General features: G+C 42.8%; 1 protein-coding gene across 3 annotated transcripts in view; it reads right to left on the bottom strand.

Moving 5' to 3' along the window:
- Window positions 1-214: 214 nt before the first annotated feature.
- Window positions 215-20,461, bottom strand: part of kcnk2a (potassium channel, subfamily K, member 2a) — a 30,530-nt gene continuing 10,283 nt past the window's right edge. For all 3 annotated transcript variants that reach the window (XM_072698857.1, XM_023839889.2, XM_023839890.2), the window contains 4 exons: window positions 10,708-10,868; window positions 5,112-5,298; window positions 4,242-4,381; window positions 215-1,524 (listed from right to left, as the gene is read on the bottom strand). In XM_072698857.1, coding sequence (XP_072554958.1) covers window positions 1,216-1,524; window positions 4,242-4,381; window positions 5,112-5,298; window positions 10,708-10,868 — 797 coding nt within the window. In that variant the 3' untranslated portion in view covers window positions 215-1,215. The remainder of the gene's footprint in view (window positions 1,525-4,241; window positions 4,382-5,111; window positions 5,299-10,707; window positions 10,869-20,461) is intronic.

Below are 20,461 nucleotides of genomic sequence, written 5' to 3'. Positions count from 1 at the left end.
TACAGTATAATTCAAATCAAATCAACCGCTTCAACAGGCGCACAACACAACACAAGTGCACACAGCGACTACACCACTCCCGCACAGTACAGCAATCCCAGCAGCCTCAGACGAAGAATAATCCATACTGATCTTTAGTTTTGGTATAGAGGCTTCGAAATAAAATACATATGTATTATTTTGTAAAGTAGGACACCAGTATGAACAAATTAACTTCTTCATATTTTGTCTGCATTTATTAAAACATAGCATTGTTGACTTTTAGTGTCACAGATTATTTCCAACCATTTTCTATATACCTGCCTACAATTCATAATTTTTAAAGTCATATAAATTTTTTGCAGTTGTATTAAAATATATTTCATGAAACAAACCAAAAAGATTACTAATGTCATCATGAAAACAGATTTTACATAATATTAAAAAAATATACAATTGCATAAAAATCATGCAATGACTATCTTATTCTAACAAGGAGCTATTTTCATCAGAATTATGCAGTTTAACAAAATTTACAACTCATTGATGTGGATCAACAATATATTGGGTCATGCTATATTTGCCAAGGAATAGCTCTACCAAGTACTATTAAAAAGCAAAACAAGAGCAATATAAAAATACATATTAAGAAAAAAGATGAAGAATCCACATATTTTTCCCTCTTTTAATGGAAACCAGTATCGATTATCTTAGTGTTTGCTGAGCTCTGAAAATTTTGAAGATAAAAGCAGTGATAAAAGGGAATCAATCTCATGAACATTCTTCAACCATGCCTTCAAATCTCACCGCTAGCTATTAACAATTACCATATAGTTTAAAGACAAACAAAAAATATGGGTGACAAAAATTATTATTAAAAAAAAAATAAATCTGTAAAAAAAGTCTGGAAAAAATTATGTAGTTTGCGTGCGCTCTTGTCCTCATCAAAAAAGCTTAAGCAGACAAGCATACATATCAAAACATGCATTAGAGTTTAAGAATTTAAAATATGACTTCACATTTAAGGCACTTGTGTTTCTTCTTCTGTAATACAATGGGAGCTTTGTTTAAACTACAGGGAAATTCATCTGGGGCCACGTGTAAAGTGACCCCATAGTGTGCAAAAAACTTGAATTATGACTGTGAACACCTCTTTGCCTGTATAATGTTAATTGGTTGGAACTGGCAATTTTCTGAGCAGTGTTGTCACCTAGGCAGGGAACGCAGTGTGCGCCCTTATTTGAGGTGCTCGATGATGGCGATCTCACTGTGGTCAACACAGTCGGGCTGAAGGCCATTCATGTATGGGCTGCCATTCTTGACATCCTGGTTCCTTTCGCTGGTGAAGCTAACAGACGGGACCCTCTTCCCCAGTGGTGCCTCCTGCCCAGGACCGAGCCCCAGCTCAGATGACAGCTTGCGCTTGATGGAGGCCGCCCTCTGGAACTTGTCATAAATGTCGATGCTCAGGCGTCGCCGGGTCTCCTTGAACTCGGCTGACACATTGGCTGTCCATTCTGCTGCGTGGGCGCGGAATTCCCCCACCTAAACAGAGGGACGGGGTAGTGATGGGCGATATGACGATAATTCATCGTGACTAGTTGCAACTGTTTCCACGATAAATGTTAAGGAGTTATTGCATGAATTGCAATTCAGCATTACTGAAGTGGTTGGTCAATGAACACTCTTACATAGATTCCAGTGTGGTTAGTTTGTAAACAAAAAAAAATGTGATGCATATTGTGGATATAGATTCTAATACAAATGTCTTGACACAAAATTTTGGCCATACTGCCCACCCCTAGATGGGGGCATCAGTAAAGCCAAATGGCAAGGCATGGAACTCAATCCACCCAGATTCTCGCAAAGGGCCAAAATTTGTGGGACTGGGAGAAATGTTCAAACTATAGGGGGATCACACTTCTCAGCCTCCCTGGCATGCAGGCACTCTCGCTATGATAGGGTGAGGGATTTGGAGAACTGGAGGACCCTTCAGATATACACGCTGCTCTTTCGGTTCAAGAGTCGCATTATTGCTTAGATTTAAATGATGTACTGATATTTTGTGGAGCATGCAAAGAAGACCAAATTAATTTGCTGTTAGCAAGTATTAATATGATCATTGCCACTGAATCATACTTTTTCCTTCAGTAAATTTGATTACCCCAACAATCATCACTAATGCAGTACGCAAAGCATCTATAAATTGAGATGATAATTGGATGATGGTTAGACCTTGAAATAATCTCCTGCATTATCATGGCGCCACATAAAGCAAACAAACAAACAAACAAAAACATTGCAGGTTAAGAATGGATTTTTGAAAGAATTTCACTGCAGAATATTTTGTTTAACCTTCTGGAGTTGACGGCATCGTCAGCGATGCCGAGTATCTTTCTCGTGTATTTCAGTTCATAACTCGCTGATATCTTATTATAGAAACATGAAAAAACGCTGACTAAATCCGTAATCTGTCTTCTTTTCAAAACGTCCATTGTCGGCAATATTAAAGTTCTTAAAATTAGGTTAAATCTGTAAAAAAGTAAACCATATCACCTTACTTTGTTTTACCTGCATCGGGGGCATGTAGTACCGCTCTCACCCAAAGATCGCTATTCACATTCTAAATGGCAGCATTAGCGTGTATTCAAATCACATTCTCATCCCCATCAGCGCCATAAAAGGGGGTTGGGGACGTGGCCAGGTGTCAATGGCTCATTCATACACATGAAAGTTGTTACATATTCAATGAAAGGAGCCAGAAATAGTGACATGAATTAGCTTTTTCTTATTTATTAATCCAACTGAATGTTGCAACTACACCATTTAGTCATCTTCATGTAGCTAAGACTTTGGTGATCAGATATCTGAGATCAAAACAAACTGCCAGCATTGCTTACTATTTACTTTTATGATGTTTCTGCAAGTGTTCCAAACTGCATTTTGCAATGTCTATACTTTGATGTTAAATTACAAACTTCACATAAATCTGACATATTTACAAAGTACACTAACATTAAGATGCCAAATATATAAGAAATAATTTATTTGCCATGAATTAAGTTTATGATATTGAATGAAATGTGTGATCATGCACCAGTCAGTGAAAGTGTCTTCCCTACCCCTAGACTCCAGAGGGTTAATACATATTGTCCACATCAGTGTTTCTCAAATCAGTCCTGGGGGAGCCCCAGACAAGAGACTGTCTGGCAGGGAGCTGGGAGGGAACAAAAATGTGTATTGTCTATTTGTGGATTCTGATGGGGACCGGGTTGAGAAACACTGGTCTACATGTCTTTAGGACAGTGTGGTGGCAGAGTGCAGTGTTTCCCAACCCAGTCCTCAGGGAACCCCGGACAGTCCACGTTTTTGCTTCCTCTCAGGTCCCAGCGCACCTGTACCAGGTATTCGGGTGTTCCTGATTGGCTGGGAGCTGGGAGGGAACAAAAACGTGGACAGTAAGGGGTTCCCTGAGGACTGGGTTGGGAAACACCGGCTTAGTGGATTGCATGGTGGCCTTGTATTCTGATTCACACCTATAGTACAAAAAGTTGCTGGTGAATGAATTGCTTTTTCTATATTTCCCAGAGTGTCCCCTGTTTCTTGGGATAGGACTCAGGCTCATCACAGCCCTAGCCTGGATAAGTGGTTATGTTTTCAATGAGATTCTGTAGGGCAGTCATGACCATAACCAAATATGATACAATGCACATTTTACCACATGCACTGCATCATGCCACTTAGGTTTAATGTACAGTATGAATCAAAAGTCTGGACACATTTGCTTTTAATGCATTTGTATCTATTTTAGTGGTGTTATTTACCTTATACTATAAGGCCTCAAGGCAAAGAAGTAATACATATCAAACATTGTAAAAACCATCTTAAATCTTAACATTTTAGATTCAAAATAGCCCCCTTTTGCTTTGATGACAACGTTGCAGACTCTTGGCATTCTTTCAACCAGCTTCCAGATGTAGCCACCTGGAATGCTTCTCCAACAGGAAGGAGTTTCCACAAGTTCTGGGCACAAGATGGCTACCTTGACTCATCCCAAAGCAGCTCTATAGGGTTTAGGATTGTGGGGGCCAGGTCATCTGTCACAGCACTTCATCTCTTTGCTTGTTCACAAGATAATACTTATTACATAACCTCGAGACATACTTAGGGTCATTATCTTATTCGAAAACAAATGATTTTCAGTAGGTGTGTCCAGACTTCTGACTGGTACTTGAGGTCAAGTTCAATTGAAATGCTCTTACCTCTTCCTTTGTTTTTTTGGACAGCACTCGCAGCCAGTCTCCTATCATGCTGAGTACAGCAGCAAAGTAGGCAAGACCGACCACAATCCAGAACCACACCGCTGGCTTGTAATAGTCCAAGTATTCAATCTCTGATCCTCCTATAGAACAGAAAGGAAGGACTTGCTAAATGGATGAAATATTAACTTTACTGGAGGGGTCCAGTGGGGGATGTTTGGGTAAATATCTCTGATTGGTTGGCATTTACCTAGTCTTGAAGTGGATCAAGCCTGGGCGGGCCAAGCCCATCCTGCCCCCCCATGGAAACAGGCCTTGTAAGATGTCATTAAGGAGGAACCTGATTTTAGATTTCTTTCAGCTCTTACAATAAAAATGCATAACGCAGACTTGTAGACTTGAGGTAAACTGGTCTCTGACATAATGAGTCCACATTTCATGTTTTCTAACAACAAAACCACGGTTCTGTTGAAGGCAATCGCACCATTCCAATCTGCATTCTACTTCTAATCACCTTATTATAACACTCTGCTCCTGTGTTTGGAACACTGACCTGTGGTTAAGAATAAATTAAAACTAATTACATTCTGATCATAAGTAAAACTAATTACATCTCTGTTCTTTTGGACGGCCTTAGTTAATAAATGATGACTGTTTGGCATTCACTTAAGCATTGTAAAAGATAATGGAATCAATACCAGTGTCTTCTTCATTTTTGTTGCAATGTGATGCCATTGTATTGTTCAATCTATTGCCAAAGAACAGTATTCATGAGGAATAGCAGGCCTTGTATTATATTCCAAACAGAAATTAAGTACACAAAGAGTGATTATACTGGGTGCTACAGCTTTCACTGAACTCATTTCAACCCACCAGCAACAAAATCACCGAATCCGATGGTCGTCAAAGTGATGACCACGAAGTAGATGGCCTCAAGCGCACTCCAACCCTCAATGTGCTTAAAGATGATGGCAGGTATGGTTACGAACAGCAGGCACCCGAACAGGATGAAGAGTATGGTGGATGTCACACGGATTTTGGTTTGACTCACGTTCCATTTCTGCACACAAGACCACATGGCATTGCCTTTAGATCATGGTACTTAAAAGTAATACAAAATGACACGTCCTTAACCAGCACATCACTTGCTGAATTTCACTCCAGTTGTCATTAGATATTTTTATCCTTGATAATAAATATGATTATCGTAATTACTATCACTCCACAACTCTACAAGTACATTCCTGTGGCTAGTCATATACATCAATCATTTCTAACTCTTAAATAATTCTAGTCATAGAGTTATATTAAATCTAAAAAGCCTAGTCAACAAATGAAGAAAATCTTTTCATGTAATACACCTATGACTAAAATTAAGTACTGAATACAAGCGTATTGTATTATTCACAGAGGGATCACTAGAGATTTTGGGTCCCAACCCCAGCACACATACACATATTTTTAAAAAGGCATAATACATTATAGCTGTCACGATCGGGCACCGGCGAACCAGCAAGCAGGGGAGAGGAGCCAGGAAGTCGGGTAACAACGGGGATTTATTAAAGTTAAACAGGACCGGGGAAGCACGACAGCGAACATCAATGACAAGTCTGGGCAAGACTGACTCAGACGAGGACTAAATACAAAAGACAAGCTAAGGGTAATGAGCAACAGGTGAGAACAATCAGGCCAAAACAGGAGGTAACGAGGTGGGCGTGGCACACATTAGGATCGGACGGAGCTGGGCGTGACATAACCCCCCCCAAAAGGCGCGCCCGAGGGGAGGCAACGGACGAGACGAGGGAACAGGACCTGAAAGACAAAAACCAAGACATCAACGGGGCACAAGAAACAGGACGGAGACACAGAACAGGAACAGGGACCAGAGGAAAGACAAGACCTGACAAAGGACGGGGAATGCAGACAGGCAGACAGAAAAGGGCGACACAGAGGGAACACTCACAAGCGACACGAAGGGGCCAGGAGTGAACGGAGGAGGAACAGAGGGATGAGGAGCAGAAACAGGTGGGATGAAGGGAGGGGGAGCAGACGGGAGACCAGACAGGAACGGTAGGGGGACAAAGGGGAGCCCGAGGGAGCCCAGGCGGGTGACGGGCAGCGGCCGGAGGGGCCACAGGTGAAGGGGAGAAGGGAGCAGGAGGGAACCACACAGGGGCCAAGGGAACGGGACGAGGGAGAGACGGAGGGGACACGGAGGGAGCAGGAGGGAACACCGGCGGAGACAGGCAAAAGGGGAAGCCGGAGCAGGCGGAGGGGAAGTCGGAGCCAGCGAAGGAGCCATCCGATGTCCCGCCGATGTAGGGGGGCCCAGAGGCGGCCGACACGGACCCGGAGGTGAGGTCGAGGACCAGCACCGAGGAACTGGGGGAGGACCCGGAGGCGACTGCCGACCCGACCGCGCACAGCCAGGGGCCGAACGAGCGAGCCAGGGGGCAGGGCGGGCGGGACCCGGGCCCGGCGCCTATGTCCCCTCCCCTTACGGGACACAGAAAGGTGGGGTCCTGGGGGGTGTCGGCCTCGCCGAGGCAAGGGTGAGGGAGTCATGAGGGAGGTCCCCGAGGGGTCCCACTCAAGCTCCTCCTCCTCAGAGGAGAAAGGAGCGGGGGTCCGATTGTCCGGGACCTCCTCGGGGACTTAGGCCAGTGCTGGGAGGACAGGAGTCAGGACCTCTACAGAGGCAACAGGCGGTGCAGCCGGTGCCGCGGGCATGGCCGCAGGTGGTGCAGCCAGAGCCGCGGGCATGGCCGCAGGCGGTGCCACTGGAGAAGCAGTCAGGACGGGCAGGACCTAAGAGCCAGGCTGGACAGAAGAGCCGGGCTGGACGGGCTGGACAGGAGAGCCGGGCTGGACGGGCAGGACAGGAGAGCCGGGCTGGACGGGCGGTGCCGCGGGAAAAGCGGCGGCCTCAGGCGGTGCCGCGGGCGTGCGGCCAGGAGGGGGCGCCTCGGCGGGCGCCTCAGACACGTGGCCAGCAGGGGGCGCCTCAGCGAGCACCTCGGGCTTGCAACCAGCAGGGGGCGCCTCCGTGGGCTCGGCAGGCATCTCAGCGCGCGCCGCTAACACGTAGCCAGCAAGGGGCGCCTTGGCAAGTGCCGCCGACACGTGGCCAGCAGGGGGTGCCTCAGCGGGCGCCTCATAAAGAGCGGCGGCAGCTGCAGCAGGTGGTGCAGCTGGAGCTGCAGGCAGGACAGGAACAGGCAGGTCAGGAGCAGGCGGGTCCGGAGCAGGCTGGACTGACGAGCAGGGCTGGACGGGCAGAGAGGCGGCCTCAGGCAGGGCCGCGGGCAGAGAGGCGGCCTCAGGCAGGGCCGCAGGCGTGCAGCCAGCAGGGGGCGCCTCTGCGGGCACCTCGGGCGTGCAGCCAGCAGGGGACGCCTCGGCGGGCGCCGCCGACACGTGGCCAGCAGCAGCAGGTGGTGCCGTGAGCAGAGCGGCGTCAGCTGCAGGGACCGCAGGCAGGACAGGCGATGCTGCGGGCAGTGCGGCGGCAGCAGCAGCAGGCGTTGCCGCGGGAAGTGCGGTAGAAGCAGCAGCCGGAGCTGCTGGCAGGTCCGGAGCAGCCAGGTCTGGAGCCGGTAAGCCAGGGACTGCCCCTTTAACCCCTTGGGGCCGGCGATCCCGCCGGCGGGATCTGACAGAAATTTCGCAAAACCGTTTAAATAACTCCGCGAGTTTTTGTCATATACACATTTTAAAAATACTCTCAGAAACCTTGGACGGTCTACTTTTCAAATATATATAGGTAGAAACTAAATATATTTTTACAGCTTCGTGATACGAATTGAAAGAACAAGAGTGACTGACTTAAGTGTCTGCGTCTCGAAACGGCTCTGATCGCCCACCCACTTGCAAATCGCGCTATTCGCATGATAATAACATGATAATTCGACAGTTAGTATTGGGTAAAGAAATATGTGAATACGCCCATTGTGACCGAAATAAACAAGAGCACATGTCTGGGTAGTGTTTACACTGATCGGCTACAATATAGCACACGGGTACGTCTCTGCCGCTGAAGCTTTGCGCCAGTGTTGCCACTTTCAGCAGCGAAGCTCATACCTGCGTTCATGGCTCAGTGGGCTAAGCCTGTGTGCCTGCAATCATGTGGTCGCCGATTCAAACGCAGCGTATTTAGAACGTGAATAGCGATCTTCCGCTGAGAGCGGTCCTAAACGCTCGCGATACAAGTAAAACAAAGAAAGGTGACACGATTCGCTTTTTTTTTAACCTAACTTTAAAAACTTTAATACTTCTGACAATGGAAGTTTTGAAAAGAAGACAGATAACGGATTTAGTCAGTGTTTTTTTCATGATTTTACATAATGATTTCAGCGAGATATAAACTGAAATACACGAGAAAGATACGCGGTCGACGATGCCCTCGTCCCCAGAGCGTTAATAATAGTCACTGCATCATATTTATCGCTTTCTATATTTATATAGTAACAGTTTTTCATTTTTCATTCCATCTACCAATAAACTGTGAAAGGGATTTTATTGTTGCTACTTTTCTTGCATTTCAAACTGCCTTTCCAAAGTGATGGGTGTGGGGTGCAGTGACATTCCAGACTGATGGGCCATTGACAGCATGCAAACTACTACAGGTGTGAGGACACCTATCTCATCAATATTCATTTTGAAGGCCACTGACTTTGAGAAAAAGAGTGTCACTCTAAAGTACTAACACTTTAGTAATCAAACTACATAAAATTTCAGAATGTCACTTTCACCTATGTCTAGCCAACCCCTGTGTCTATAAGTTTCAGAGCTCAAAAGTCTTACCTAGAAATGTCTATAATGTGATTTTTTACAATTTCTCAGCATGTCTGAAAATAGGTTTTTGAAAAGTATATGTTTAAAGTTGATTTTAACAAAAAATAGAATAATAACATTCTAAGAGGTCTCAGATTATTGGTGCTGAGTTTGTGCTGAATAAAAGCAAATGTATCACTTTGGGATAAAGGTTTTTTAGATAGGTGAAATATTTTAAAATGTCAAGGCATGTCAGACTACCTCGAAAGTGGAAAAAAGGCCTCAGGCCCCAGGGGGTTAAGGGCTTTAGGGACCCGGGGAATGGCGTCTCTCACGGCACGTATCCCTCCGTGGTCCGGGCGCGCCGGCCGGTAGCATTACGCCATGTTGAGGCTTTTCCTCAACATGAGGCTTACCGGCATCAGCGGCGTCTTCCCAGGCGGGGAGATGCGAGCACGCTCCCAGGAAGAGCGTCGGGGCGGCTCTCTTACTTCCCCTGCGACTCTTCCTCTTAGGAAGGGCGGGGCTCTCTAGGACCCAGGGCAGGTCCTTGCCCTGGGTGCGTTGCCCAGGCAGTTCTCCAGAGCTGGGGGGTTGAGCGGCAGAAGCCGCGTTAAGCTCAGTCTTGCGCTTTGGAAGAGTCGTCTTTCGCTGGGAGGCTAAGGGTGGAGCCTTTGCCGTCTTGCTCGAGACCGGGATGGAGGCAGGCGGTGAGTCGGGGGGCGGCTCCCAGACGGCGTACCCCAGGTGGGGCAGCCAAACTGCTGCTCTCTCCCTCAGCAGCCTTAGGTTTTCTTTCACCTCTACCAGCTGCTGCTCCTCACCGGTATGAAACCTCCTGTTCAGGAGCACCCAACATCTGTCCACGAGCGGGTGGGCTACTGGATCCTCTTGGAGCTCAAGCAGGTTCGGCCACCAGATGACCTCCTCTTCCATGGGGAGAACCTCCCCGGTAGCGCTGAGCTTGTTAAAGAGACTTGTCATTCTGTCACGATCGGGCACCGGCGAACCGGCAAGCAGGGGAGAGGAGCCAGGAAGTCGGGTAACAACGGGGATTTATTAAAGTTAAACAGGACCGGGGAAGCACGACAGCGAACATCAATGACAAGTCTGGGGAAGACTGACGAGAACTAAATACAAAAGACAAGCTAAGGGTAACGAGCAACAGGTGAGAACAATCAGGCCGAAACAGGAGGTAACGAGGTGGGCGTGGCACACATTAGGATTGGACGGAGCTGGGCGTGACAATAGTCATGTTCAGAGCTGTTTCTAGCTATTGAGAAGATCAGGGGCCTAGTCACATTTATCTGGGGTTTGACGTTTTTTTGAAGAAAGATTAGCATCGGGGCTAAAATGCTTGGGCCTATAGCCCCGAGTGATCAGACCTAACAACATCCACGGCCATGTTTATTATGCATTATGAGTGCTTCATGAAGCCCTCATCTATAATGCACTATAGATACATTCATAATGCAGTACATAGCATCCTTAATTCTTATACCAATCATTATAATGGATTATGAAGGCATTTGTAGTGCATTATAGACGTGAGCTTCATTGCAACTTATGAAGTATTATAATCAACACTATAATGCTTTATGACTATCAATAGAAGATGCTGTAATGCTTTATTAATTCCTATACCGATCATTATAATGCATTATGAAGGTATCTGTATCAGAAACACTTCACTCACCACAAACATCTTCTCGACTTTAGCTATTCCTTTTCCAAAGATGGTGCCCAGCTGGTCTCCAACCCCAGCCAGCAGGAAACCAAAGAGAGGGATGCCCAACAAAGCATAGATAATGCAGAATATCTTTCCCCCTTCAGTGTGTGGAGAGATGTTCCCAAAGCCTATAATAGAGAGCATCAGCTGAATTTAAATGTACACCGATGTAACATGATCAATATTCAATTCCTTCCTGGAAAAAAAGATCCTTGCATATTCAGACAGAAACCTGGAACTGAATGTGGTAGAAACTGGCAGTGATAGATTATGAAATGTTGTACAGTGGTACCTCAGTTCTCAAACTCATTAGAACTCGAATTTCTTAGAAGTCGAATCAACCAGTTAGAAAAAAACAAATACCTAGAACTCGATCTGAATCTCAGAAGTCAAACCATGAACGCCAACCTAAGATAACTTGTACGCGCGGGGAAATGAGTCACGCGGCACATCTCTCAGCGAAACATAGGGTAACGCTTCAGTCTAAGCGCCGCATTCGCTGTGATAGCATCCTGCATGTTTACACGAGCTGAATACATATATTTAGACAGTAAAATACATTTAGACAATGATAGACAGTAACAGAAATTATTATATAATAAAATACATTTAAAAATAAATATTTATGATTAATTATTTTAATATTAATCATAAACCATGAATACATTTAATTATAATAATATTGTCGTGCTGAGCGGGGATGGAACGGAGACAAAGGCGCAGACATCAGGGTATCGGGGAATATGGGGTTTAATTACAGGTAACGCAGGCAAAACGCAGACGGACAATACAATGACCGGACTGGGGAAACAAACTGAAACGCGGACTAAATACAGAGCACTAATGACAACAACCAGAAACAGCTGATCACACAGGGATTCCACATGGGGTTAACAAGGGGGCGTGGGACACGGAAGGAGCGGATGATCGGGGCAGGACACATTGTTTTTTTTAACTTTATACATTGTTTGGATGTATTTATATGCTTAGATGTGTTTAGTATAGTATATGCTCTTCTTGTGTTATCCTGTTCATTTTGTGTTTAGATGCTAAAAAAAAACATATTTAGGTGTATTTTTTTGGGGGTGGGAACCAATTAATTGGTTTTCCATTATTTCTTATGGGGAAAATTCCATCACAATTCGATCTGGAGTTCTGAATGGATTAAATTCGAGTTCTGAGGTACCACTGTACATTGTCCTCTCTGTGCTCTAATGCCAACTAATGCTGACCAAAACTCTTCTAAAAGCAAAGCAGGCTCACTGAAGCCCCTATTAATACTGAGATGCTAGAGAAGGGCCTGATTATCTGTATCAGGTGTGTTAAATTAGAGCTGCACCTATGGGCTGATATTTGTGCCACTATAAACTGAATATGAATACTGTATATTTGAATTTGCAGTTGTTGCATTAAAAAACTGGAACTGAATTTACTGAATTTATTCATTTGAATCTGAATTCCAATAACTTGAAACTGCATATATCCTACCTGGAAAATTTTCAGTTTGCAAATTCAATTTCAATTTATTGAGAAGCACATCCGGCTCCTTGAGAAAAATTGCAGGTTCACAACGCAACTCATTTCCACGTTTACGACAGTTCTGCAGCTTGGGGTAAAGTGGAGGCGTGTGCCGGGATGTCGCAAGAGCATTACCTTAGGATATATATGAGAATAAGCTTTATATACACAGATAGCATAAACATTAACCGTTGGTCTGGTTAGTATGGTAGTACATGTGGTTAAATGAACGATTTCTGGCACTGCTAGTTTATGTGGTAGACTAATGCAAAACTAGCTAGGGATATGAATTTTACTTCTAGTTTAGTTTAAGTTATAGATCGCCTGTTCATCTCATGTGGCTTTCTAGTAGTGTTTATGCTAAATATCTTTTCAAGGTTCAAGGTTACTTTATTGTCATCATCAGCTTCATATATGTACAAAGAGTGATGAAACAACGTTTCTCCATGGCCCCGGTGCAACATATAGTACACTTAACATTACAGTAACAGGGCGTGCAAGGTGCAAACAGGCAGTAAATAAATAGTGCAGAGGTAATAAATAAGTAGTGCGGAGATAATAAATATTAATAATAAAAATATTCATCTCGCTGATAGGAGGTGGAAATCAGTATTAATTTCTAATATGCGAGTATGGAATATTATTTAACACTTCATAATGCATAGAGAATGTAATCATTAGGACTCTATAAGTAGCAGATGTAATCTGTGCAGAGAATGACTTTGTAACCTTCAGAGAATGCAGACCAATTACTCCTGTGCACAATGTGACGAAAAACAAGTATGAATTGGCACCTTGTGTTGGCTTAGACGTTTCTGTATCTGTTAGCTATTTTGTTAGCCTTTGATGTATACTGTATGTACTTTATTAGTGCTGCAGCTTATCACTATCTTGAAGGACAAATATATTATTAACCCTCTAGCTGTCACGATCGCGGGCGAGCGGTGCAGGTAAGCAAGTGATCGGAGCCAGGAAATCAGGAACAAAGGGGATTTATTTGGAAAACAGGACCGGGGAAGCACGATAGGCAACATTAATGGTGAGTCTGGCGAAGACAGACTCAGACGAAGACTAAATACACAAGACATGGCAAACGAAACAGGAAACAGCTGGGCACGATCGGGGAAGCACACGTGGATAATGAGGGGGCGTGGCACACACTAGGAGCGGACGGAGCGGGGCGTGACACTAGCCAGACAATGTGCAACAAGCTGAAGTTGCCAAGGTTTGCTACTGAAGTAAGGGATTCGCCTGAGTTCATCAAAAGTACACGGCTGAGTATTTAAAAAAAAACAACTAGAAATGGTCACGTCAGCATTATGTTCAGCCGAGGGACCAAACTGTAAAAGAGATGATTGACAAACGTATCACCTAGAGGTGTGGATCAATGGAGAAAACAACAATGGTGAATGGTTGAAGAAATGATGATGCTTAAGTGTCGAGATATTGTTACACAATAAGAAAATGTATAAAAATTAGTGTAAAACAGTATTGGACACGCTCCTGCAGGGCGTCCAGCCTTGGCTGTAACCTCACTGTTGCAATAAAGGCTGAATCTGAAGATCGACATAAGTGGCTCCTGACTCCTGATTGGCGGGGAAGAAAAAAACACAACACGAGTGCATCGATACACATACCCCCCGTATCGATCTAAATGTAAAGTTATCAAGTGGGTTTGAAGTGCTAAGCTTCTGGCCTGCTGCATGTCTACAGCGCTCTCTGTGTACTGTGCTAATATGGTGATCTGTATAAGCAGTGCTCGAAGTGGAGAAATAAAAGTGTCGCTACTGTATTGACCGTGAGAACTGCGGCGGGGGTGCAGTGGGGGTGTTGGGAACAACAGAAGCGCCTCAACAAGACTGTCGGTACGGCGCGCTCTGCCCCGCCACTCTTGTGTGACGCACTGGCAACTTGTGAGTGTTAGTACGATAAAGATTAAAGTATAGCAGTGCCGGTACTGCTTAATTCTTATTACGTATATGATGACTGCGTATATGATCCCGCATTTACGCTTGCGACACCCCGGCAGGGCCGGCACATGCTTGCACTTTACCCAGACCTGCAGAATTGTTGTAAACGTGGAAATGAGTTGCGTTGTGAACCTGTGGTCGATTACTTTTCCTCACGGACCTGGATGTGCGTCTCAATAAATTGAAATTGAATTTGTAAACTGAACATTTTCTAGGTATGATAAATGCAGTTTCAAGTTATTGGAATTAAGATTCAAACTAATAAATTCAGATTCTGTTTTTTAATGCAACAACTGCAGATTCAAATATACACTATTCATATTCAGTTTCTAGTGGCACACATATCAGCCCATATGCACCTCATCTCTGCAGGGTGGTAGATCTGCAGCAGCAGGGTTGGCCAGCCCTTCTTTAGGGCCACACAGCTTGTTAATGTTTAATGCACCTGTAGATGCTGTGGTCGGGGGTCCGTGGAAGGTTGATTCAGAAAGGAGCCTTCGAAACTCGAAGGCGACATGAATAAAACATTTTTCATAAATTTTGGATTGGAGTTTGAACATGCAGTGTTTCCCGTAGGTTTACAGCTTTTTTGGGGGGGCTGAGTTAGACGGACACCGACTGGATTCATGGTGTTCATGTGTTTCTTTTAATGACAACAGGGGCGATTTGACCCATAATACACTGCGGTTATAGCGAGTGTGACGTCAGCTGACAAAGCCCGATTGCGGATGTTTGTCTTGACCTGTAAATACATTAATTGTTAGGCTTTAAAAGTGATAGCTGAAAGCTTAAAATAGTGATAGCTTAAAGCGGAAAATCCCATTGTGAAACGTATTTATTACCCTGTTCATGGTTGAGAAGTTACTCTCACAGTTTACAGTTTAAAAAAACACAGATATTTTTGTCTGCTTTTCAGGTGGTTAACGCGACGTATTTTCCGACACGCGCTCTCTGTCCACTAGTGGGAGTGTGCTCACCTGTGTGTGCACGCACGTGTCTGTGCGCGTGCATCGGTGCGGAACTCCGCCATACGCCATAGAAAGAGCAGAGGAGAATTGTAAACGCGGGACCGTGTAGGGACAAAAATGACAAGCTGTTGTGTAAATAAGATAAATAACATAAGGCTATTTAGTTTCTTTAATAAAAGGACAATGTATAGACCTATTCTATATGAAAGGTAACCTTAAATGACTTCTGTTGTGATTGAACGGCACACAAGATTTGCTTAGTTGAAGCAGATGAAAAATTAAGTTAAATTATTTTAGATGCTACATGTGCCAGGTTTGTATTCTACTCGAGGATAATTGGTCTTAAATATGGTTCTTGCACTTTAGCAACTACACCATTAGTAAGATTTTTGGAATAAGGTGCTATCATTTCTTTAGCTCAAGGGATAGACACCTGATTTTAATACTAGAGTGTACAAATTGTTTGCTGCCAGAAAATCACTAATGATGGTCCTCCATCACAGTATTTACAGCCATGTTTAACATCGGGAATGAAAAACGACTTTAATACATATCAGTGGTTTAAATAAGTAAAATGTTGTTTTCTAATAATATGTAATGTAGTAGACCTTGACTATCCTCATGTTGCCCGTCTCTTCTTGTGGTGTGTGTGCCCCTGTCAGCTGCTCTGTAATCCAATAGAAATGGGTTCAATGGATCCACAAAGTCTTGGAAGTTACAGGTCACAATTACATTTAAAAGATCTGATATTGAAAATGCCAAAATGGCCCGAGTTTATAAGGACTACGGTGGGAATTATATGAAAGTCAAGATCACAGGTGGCAGCATTTGAACTTGAAAGGGAAATTCATTTGCAGAGAGAATTGGTAAGACTTTGCAAGTTTATTCTGTAAACTTCCCTGATGATTTTGGAGTTTCTAGAATGTTCCGTAGCTTCTCATTACTAGCCAAGATAATAAAAGAATTGTTAGATAATAAGCATAACAGGGATCACTTGAATGTAAGGTTTCTCACAATAACTTTGTCACAGAGCCTCAAAATACCCTTTGGAAGATCCAGTATTCATGAGAAAAAAATTGGTAGAAATAAAATTAAATGTATTATGTAAACCGATCTACAACATTGTGTGACTATTGTTTGATCTGTACATTGCATGAAAACTGTGCATATAAAATTAATCTGCTTTTTGGAATATATTAAGTTCCCTGTTTCCAGGTGCACCGTAAGCTTGACTGATGTTTACCATATTTCATTATCTGGAATCTGTTGTATTGTTTTTAAATGTCTGTTTTGTAATTGTTTGAAGGTGGAGAGGACAAATATTTTTGGAAATTTTAAGATTTGCTTTTTTTTTGGAATTTAATGCTATATATACAGTACCAGTCAAAAATATGGACACATCTACTAAAAATAATTTGTCTTTCAATAACATAATGGCCCTAAGCACACCTCAAGGTTATGTAAGTACTGTAGTCTGGTAAACAAGGAAAGAGATGGAGTGCTGTGACAGATGACCTGGCCCCCACAATCCCCTGACCTAAACTCTATAGAGCTGGTTTGGGATGAGTCAGATTGAAGGGGTGGAGCAAGGTAGCCAACTTGTGCCCAGAACTTGTGGAACCTCTTTCAAGCATTCAGGTGGCTACATCAGGAAGCTGGCTGAAAGAGTGCCAAAAGCCTGCAACGCTGTCATTGAAGCTAAGGGGGGCTATTTTGAAAAATATAAAACTTAAAAAATTAAAAAATGTTGAACACTTCTCTTGATCATTACAATGTTTGATATGTGTTACTTCATTGCCTCGAGGCCTTTTACTATAAGGTGAATAACACAGCTAAAATAGATACAAACGCATTAAAAGTAGGTGTGTACAGACTTTTGAATGGTACTGTATTTAAACACACATGGGCAGGTTATGAAGAGAAAATTGAAACAGTTGCTGTAAATGGTTGGGAAAATTTATCACTACACCACAGACCCATCATTGAGCAGAGATGTATCCATCCAACCATAACTGCTTGCCTAATATAATCAGGCCTGCAAATCTGAGGACGATTCATTCCAGGTCCCCCCACAGACACCAAAATTTGTGAATACTCAAGTCCCTTATATAAAACACAATAGTATTTGCATATAATCTATGCACAGCCTCCTGTTTACTTTAAATCTTCTCTAGATTACTTATATTACCAAAAAATGCAAATCACAAAGGAAAATACAGCAGCCAAATAAATGACCTGATAATGTAAAATATAATCGGCTTCCCTGCCTTCACTCTAAAGACTCAGGGTTGTGTACGGCCTTTTAACCAGCCTCTTTCGTTATCAGCACAATAAAGCAGTGTGGGTAAATGATAAAGGAGAGTATCTCTGACTTTCAGCCCCACCAATACAGTCCATCAGAATGCTAGAGCAGGAAAAAATGACTGAGGCCACGTTACTTTTCAGACATTCCCATGTCGGATTGAAAATTCTGATAGGCTACCGAAATGAAACTTTCAGCATAGTGTTTGGCAAGTGGCAAATTCAAGGTTTGTTTTTTGGACTTTATAGATGACTTTTTTTCTCAAATATTTATGATCTGCAGCTGGTTGAATCTGCAGATGAGGACCCTGCAGATATGGAGGGCTGACGATACTGGGTTAGAGTGAGCCTGAAACCTAAATGGGGAGAGGGCATCCTGTGTGGAAAGCTGATTCAGGTCAACATTACTGATATGTACTAATTTGGCAAAGGACCAGATTCCATTCTGTGGACTCCATGGATTGCAGTAGCATTTGGACATTAAATGTTTAGTTTTTGGGAACAAATATTCCATCCTTAAAATGATAAAATCAGATACACTCCCTACAATCATCTTAAATATTTAGTCCACAGCAATGAGCTGTCAGGTAGTTGTTTCCTTCCTTCACTTACTGAAACCACACAGGAAGCTTCATAAACCACTAAACAGGAATTCTACATGGTACAGAATGTGACTGTTTGCCCACTGCATGATTAATATTCAAAGTAGATGCGACCTTCATCACTTAAAGAGCACTCTGAATGCATTAGCAAAGAGATGCTCCTGTGTCCATTGCTAAATGGCAGTTCTCAAAAGGCATTTTGACTCATTTCTGTCTCAAATGGCACAATTAAGGATTTTGCCATTTTCTGTGCAAAGAATTTTACCCAATTTGCTACATAAATGTAGCAAGTAATTAATGAGTTTTTATGCATGAAATAATATGTTTAACAATCACTCCAAATGAGGAACTCTCCAAATAACTTGTACTGACATGGTTCATTTCCAAAATCATTCTAATTTTCACCATCCAACCAGCCCAAAACTTCAAGCAGTCTAATTATGTGGATAATTGTACATCATGCTGCCTTGACTGGAATTAAATCGAGTGCTTAAACAAGGAGTCATAAAAATTAATTACTCGCAAACTCAGAAGTCAGGTTGCATTTATGACCATAAAAAGACAAAAAACCTTGCAACATAAATATAAAATGTCAGCCTTTCTATTTTATAATCACTGTTTTGTAGCACCTGCCGTTCTGGAACTTTTAATATAATTAAACTCCTGCAGAGACACTATAGTCTAAATTAACTGCTGGGAAAATTGGTTTTCCACTTCTCACACTTGTACAACAGTCATCAAACAAAATCAGTTTTCTGAACAGTATGATAGCATTGCAGTGTTTTATAGTCCTTTTCTTTTTTCGTGTTTGTTTTTTCCCCATATACTTAGATTTAAATCTGGGATAATTTAAAGACAAAGTCAGTCTACATTCCCCTCATGACTTTACAAAGCAGCGTGATTAGATAAGAGAACATTTTTATTCACTTCTTTTGATTTTCCTTCATCGAAAGAAACAATGTTTTGTAAGCAGGAGTTCAGACACTTGATTCAGCTCCAGTGCTATATGACTTTGGTTTATCCATAGATCATTAATAAGAGATGAATGGTTATTATTCTGCCTCCAAAAATGATTGTTTATTATTGTATGGCGTGATTCACCGAGACAGTGAAGAGATCCAAGTGACAGAGCTATTACAGAAAGGAAAGGGGGATTTTATTGGGGAACTGGTTTAACAGCTATGAGGGGGAAAATTAAAAAGCAAACCAAGATAGAATTTGAGGTTGAGGTAGTATAAAATCTAGAATATCAGTATATATGAGCTGAAAATCTAGTCTGAGGCCAGATGGGACAAAAGTAAATGCATTTTAAAGTATCGTTAACAGATTGTCAGAAAATTGGGCTTGTCAGCTGATTTTGCCCCACCCCCATGGATCCATTCCCTGTCTGTACAGTACCTTTAAGACTTTCACATAATGACATAATTTGCACCCCAAAGACTCTTAGACTCTCCCTGCCACAATGCAAGTACGAGTGCTGTTTGACACCATATAATTCAAAGGCCTTTTACATAACACGGAGTTACAGGCCCATTATGGTGACCTGTAGGTGCCACAATGACTCATCAGTAGTATCCTTCATCATGAACAGATGCTCACTATCAATAGCATCTTCATTTAATTATGGAGGTGGACGTAAACAATTACCCTGGTTTTCCCAAGTCCTATTACAAAAAAAGCTTGACCACATTGTTGTCTTGTTTGCCTCAAACATTCACCGGCAATGCTGTTGCAACACATGAGTAACTGAGTTGTACTTTATAGTTGACAGAAGCAGATCTTGTAAACACACTGCTCAGTTAGCAGCATAGCCCATTCCGACCTTACAACACAATGCAAAAATAGCTAAGAATGAGAGAAATGTCCTGAAACTACTGACAAAAAAGCTGTTTATACCTGCATGTCTGGATGACATTACCTTGCTTAACCTAAAATAAACAGGGCTCAGTAAGATATTTTTCAGAGAGTCTTATTAGAATCTAATTCTTAAATAAATAGCTTCTACCAAATTGAACAAAGGCAAGAGCGACTAGCCATAATTCATCTCACTCTTATTTTAAATGTAGATATATTCACATGATTGTTTAGTGTTGTTTATATTAAGCTACGCTCCCGTCTTGGGGTTGCTTTATGATTGGTGATTCAGGGGATAAGCTCCATAAATACACTAATTGGATAAGCAGTTATTGAAAATGGTTGAATGGATGGGCAGACGATTGCTTAAAGTAGACTGAAGCTCTGCTCCCCACAGCATGAGAAACCCACACTCTCCAGCTAAAGCATCCAGATCACTTAGTCATAGATCTGTTTAAGTCTGTAATGACGTTGCGTATGAATGGAGACATGGCATCTTCTGGAAGAC

The sequence above is a fragment of the Paramormyrops kingsleyae genome, chromosome 14 (genome assembly GCF_048594095.1).
Source record: "Paramormyrops kingsleyae isolate MSU_618 chromosome 14, PKINGS_0.4, whole genome shotgun sequence".
In the NCBI taxonomy this organism is placed as follows: Eukaryota; Metazoa; Chordata; class Actinopteri; order Osteoglossiformes; family Mormyridae; genus Paramormyrops; species Paramormyrops kingsleyae.
The sequence above is the reverse complement of the archived record's forward strand: the minus strand, read 5'-3'. Positions and strand labels throughout refer to the sequence as shown.